Consider the following 4,313-nt stretch of genomic DNA (forward strand, 5'->3'; position numbering starts at 1 on the left):
CTCCTCGCCCTCCCCAGCAACCGCCGCTGCGCCTCCCTCCTCTCCCTTCCCAGCTGCTACCACCGCTGCCGCTTTCTCCCGCGAGATTTGGATGTGGGGAGCCACGGTGCTGCCTCCTACTCCCAGCCCAGCGCGTCGGCGGCTCGGCGAGCAACGCGCGGATCCGTCGTCGCCGCCGGCATCGTCTCCAGGTCATCGCCGGCTTCGTCTCCCTCTCCCTCTCGCCGCCAACTCTCACCTCTCTCTCCCTCCCTCTCTCTCTCTCTCCCTCGCCGCCGCCGCTGGCCTCTCTCTCCCGTCACCGGCGGCCGTGAGGGCGATGAGTGAGAGGGGCGAGGGGTGGAAGGGGAAATTTTTTGTGGGAACGGTGTCCACAAGCCACGCTCGCGTCCAACGTGCCCCCTCGGCTGCGTTCCCTGCCAAAAGCGAGCAAGGGACGCGCGTTCTATCGCGGGGGGGGGGGGGGGGGGGGCGGACGGAAAGGCTAACGAACGTTGCTAGGGGCACGGATCGAAGCTACGCATTGGTGATGGCCTTATCGGTTTTGTTTAGGGAAACCATAACCCTACTGTTTTAGTAAGATGACAAAGAATCAGTTGGTCTACTTCTCTACTACTAGTGGAGAGTGGAGTGTAGGCAGCTGCGGCGTGGTGGGGGCGGTGTGTTTGGGGGTAGTGGTGGGCGCCCGCCACTGGTGGTGTGTGCCTCCGGCAAGCCGGCAGTCACGTGAACGTCAATTCCATCCACTCACTGCCCCACCCCACCCTCCCTCACATGCGTTGCCACGCTCATCTCTATTGCTACTACTGCTACCAACATTGTTCGACAGAAAACGAAATATTTTCAAGTAGTAATATCTTTTGGAACAAAAGGAATTTCGCAAAAACGATAGAGAAATCAAACCAATCTCTACTAGTACTCACAAACACTGGCGTGTATATGTAGTTGCTGCTGGTCGTTGCATGCACGTACGAGCTCGTTCGTTTTGACTTGGGATGCATGATTGGTAGCACTAGTACGGTGTACTCCAAAAATAGCCGTTGCATTGCATGTCCGGATTCGTTATCCAGATCTATACGATTATAACTACTTATCGATCTCACTTATATCACTTGGACTTTAGCTACTAAGTAGGAGTATCAGTGTATCACTCACTCTCTCCCGGTCGGATAACACAAAAACCTCTCTGTTTTCTCCGACACGTACGCCCAATCATCAACACAGCTACAACTATATCTAGCTATCCAAGGAATCTTTCATGCATCCTCTTCTTGTGTAGCTCTAGTCCAACTACAGATCACAATGTCAAGAGAAACCAATCTTAACTTAACATTATACCCTACCCGTATCTATCTAACCACATACCACCAAAAAAAACACCTAAATTCTATTCCAATGATTTCATACTAGACATTTCCAAAAACTATCAGCCGCTGACTACCTAATATTTATAACTATACTAGTAATAATTTATTTTTTGCAGCAGCAACAGCGCTAGTACTAGTGCAGTAGGGTTGTTAAACCACTCTCACTCATGGTGGAAGACGGCAAAAGTGAAAAGGCGCCTTCACTGCCCAACGCACGTAAAAGCAAATGTAGCCTTTCCCGAACTCCAACCCAATTCCAACTAACCACCTACGCTTTCCAGTTACTCTCCAGCCTTTCCCTACGTCACCGACACGTGGGCCCCACCCACGCTCTCTCCCTCAGTTCTGACACCAAAAAAGCCATGGATGAATTACGAGGTCGTGGTAAAAAAAAAAACATTACAGCGAACACCTCACGGGCATTACATCGAACACCTCGCCGACGCCGGCGGCGGATTAACGAAGCCAGCGGCGGAGGTCGGTGGTGGATGACGGAGAGACCACGTCCCCGCCGAGGCTCTCCGCGCAGGACGACGACACGTTCGACCGCTGCTCCGACGAGAACCTCCCCGCCGCGCTCTTGAAGCTCGGGCTCCGCAGGCTCTGCGCGTACGCGCCGTACGGGTCGATGGGGACGGGGAACGACAGCCGCTTCTTCGCTCCGCCGCCGCCGCCGCCGCCGCCGAATGACATCCTGTCGCGCTCCGGCGTCGCCGGGCGCTGCCGCGGCGCGCTCTGGGAACGCACCCGCGCCTTGGCGGACTCCGTCGCCGCCATGTAGTTCGGCACCGCCGCCGCGCCGCCCGACGACGCGTGGTGGCGGTGCGAGTGAAGGCTCGGGGTGTAGCTCCCTCCCCCGCCGCCGCCGCGCTCCACGCGCGGGCTTGCCGACCGCACCTGGATCGGCGGCCGCGCCTTGGATGGCGACGGCGTGACCGGCGAGTGGTGGTGCGCGCGGTGCATCGGCGACGACGACGCGTGGTACGACGCGTTGCCGTGCCGGCGTGGCGTGGAGTAGGAGAAGGGCCGCGCGGTGTCGATCTCCAGCGTCTTGACCTGGTCGCGGTGGTCGGTGGACGCGCGCCCAGGCGCCGCCGCTGCGGAGGCGCGGACGGTGCTCCTGCTGGTGTCGAACGACGCGCGCGACGCCATCCACCTCTCCGCCCACCTCGGCTGCCCATCGACGTCCATCTCCTCCACCGACGGCGCCGGGTTCCTCCAAATCTACCACATTACACCACCACCAATGAAATCGACCACGAACACCACTCGTTTGCGGAAATGACAGGAAGAGAAACTGTCATATTACTTGATGGGAGAAGGCGTAGGAGAGCGCCCTCTCACGCTTGAGCGCGGCGTCCTTCCTCGTCTGCAGCATCGCCTGGATCTCCTCTATCGTCCGCGGCCGGTCGTCCCAGTCGTCGCCGGCGGCGAAGCTGCTGCCGTCTCGCGACCGCTCCTGCAAACAAACAAACCAATGAGAAGCTTGCAATGTGAGGACGAGGACGGGGCAAAGAAAGTGGGAGGAGAAGTGGAACTGACGATGGAGCGGCGGTCGGCAGCGGCGAAGTCGTGGGTGTACTTGGAATCCCAGAAGGTGGAGGTGTCGACGCTGTAGGAGGACTTGCTGCTGCCGCATGGCGCGGCGGAGGCGGCGGCGGCGGACAAGGAGATGGAGTCCTGGGAGAGGCGCATCCGCTGGTCGCGGACGCGGGCCTGGACGCGCACCAGCGCCTGCATGCAGCGGAGCGTCATGTTGGCCTGCTTCCGCACGTTGTGGCCGCGCACCAGCGCCTGCAGCTTCACGAGCCCCTTGAGCGCCCGGAGCGCGCGCCGCGCCAGGTACCCGCGGAACGCGGTCTGGACCACGATGGCGGCGTAGTGCTCGCGGACGAAGCTGGAGCTCGGACGCGTCAGCCGGACCACCTCCGCCGCCGCCTGCGCCGTCGCCACCGCCGCCTCCGCGGTCGCCGCCGTCGCCACGGCGAGCGCGATGGCGTGCCGCTGCTCCTCCGTCACGGCCGCCGCCCTCGATTGCTGCTGCTGCTGCTGTGGCGGCGGCGGTGTCGGAGGCGCGGGAGACGGCGACGAGGACTTCCTGAAGAGCCATCTGCGGCGCTCCCTCTTGCCCTGGACAGAGAGAAGAGGAGAGAAGTGAGCGAAGAGAAGGTGTTCGACGAAATGCGAGTAGGCGGGTGGTGGCGGACCTTGTCGTCGTCGGTGTCGTCGCGGAGGCGGGCGGCCTTGTTGGGGGAGTCGTCCTTAGAGGGGGAGCGGAAGGCGCGCTTGACGGCGGTGAGCCAGGAGGAGGTGGTGCCGGCCTTCTTCCCCATCAATGGCGGCCACGGGCATTGACGTACGGGAGGTGTCGCAACGGGCGGCACGAGGTGAGGTGTATGAGTATTATTGCAGCTGGGGTAGCAGTGACAGTGGCTCTCATGGCTCACGCGCTGCTGCCGCGCCTTTTATGTGGTGGAGGAGCCATTAAAGTAAGCTCGCTCGCTCGCGCGGTGGAGAGAGTGAGAGTGAGAGAGTGGGGGAGGGAGACGACGACTGGGTCATGTGTGGCTGGCAGGTGGGGCCCATGTTCGTGAAGAACATTACGGGGGGGGGGGGGGGGGGGAGTGAGTGGGTGAACGGTGCGTTGCCTTCCATTATTCCGTTCGTCCGGTATGATGATTCATGAACCGCTGCGCACCTGCAATCTCTGCATCTCATCCTGATGATGTGATTTCAAGTTTCAATCGCTTTCTCTCATTTATGTTTGGTTCACATCAAAATTAATAGTTTGGTATTAAAAATTTACGTGTGTAGAAAAATTTTGATGCGATAGAAAAGTTAAAAGTTTAAATAATTAAGCCCTAGGACACTAGGAAGCTGGCTAGGGCTGCCTAGGGATGGAGAAGTGGAAGGCCCGTGAAGTGGTGAACCCTCAGACCGTTCACA

At 59.6% G+C, this 4,313-nt stretch overlaps 1 protein-coding gene across 1 annotated transcript; it reads right to left on the reverse strand.

The window, feature by feature from the left end:
• Window positions 1–1,730: 1,730 nt before the first annotated feature.
• On the reverse strand, window positions 1,731–3,805 carry LOC4344513 (protein IQ-DOMAIN 17). The gene is made up of 4 exons (XM_015793411.3): window positions 3,575–3,805; window positions 2,910–3,497; window positions 2,677–2,826; window positions 1,731–2,591 (listed from the first exon to the last, which is right to left on the reverse strand). Exons 1-4 carry the CDS (start codon window positions 3,698–3,700, stop codon window positions 1,824–1,826), a joined length of 1,632 nt encoding a protein of 543 aa, XP_015648897.1. The 5' UTR covers window positions 3,701–3,805; the 3' UTR covers window positions 1,731–1,823.
• Window positions 3,806–4,313: the final 508 nt, after the last annotated feature.

This window comes from Oryza sativa, chromosome 8 (genome assembly GCF_034140825.1).
Source record: "Oryza sativa Japonica Group chromosome 8, ASM3414082v1".
Taxonomy (NCBI): Eukaryota; Viridiplantae; Streptophyta; class Magnoliopsida; order Poales; family Poaceae; genus Oryza; species Oryza sativa.

Coding starts and splice junctions, on each gene's coding strand:
- LOC4344513 (XM_015793411.3), bottom strand. CDS start 3,700: ATGGGGAAGAAGGCCGGCACCACCTCCTCCTGGCTCACCGCCGTCAAG. Junction 3,498..3,574: donor ACGACACCGACGACGACAAG/GTCCGCCACCAC, acceptor CTCTCTGTCCAG/GGCAAGAGGGAGCGCCGCAG. Junction 2,827..2,909: donor CTGCCGACCGCCGCTCCATC/GTCAGTTCCACT, acceptor GTTTGTTTGCAG/GAGCGGTCGCGAGACGGCAG.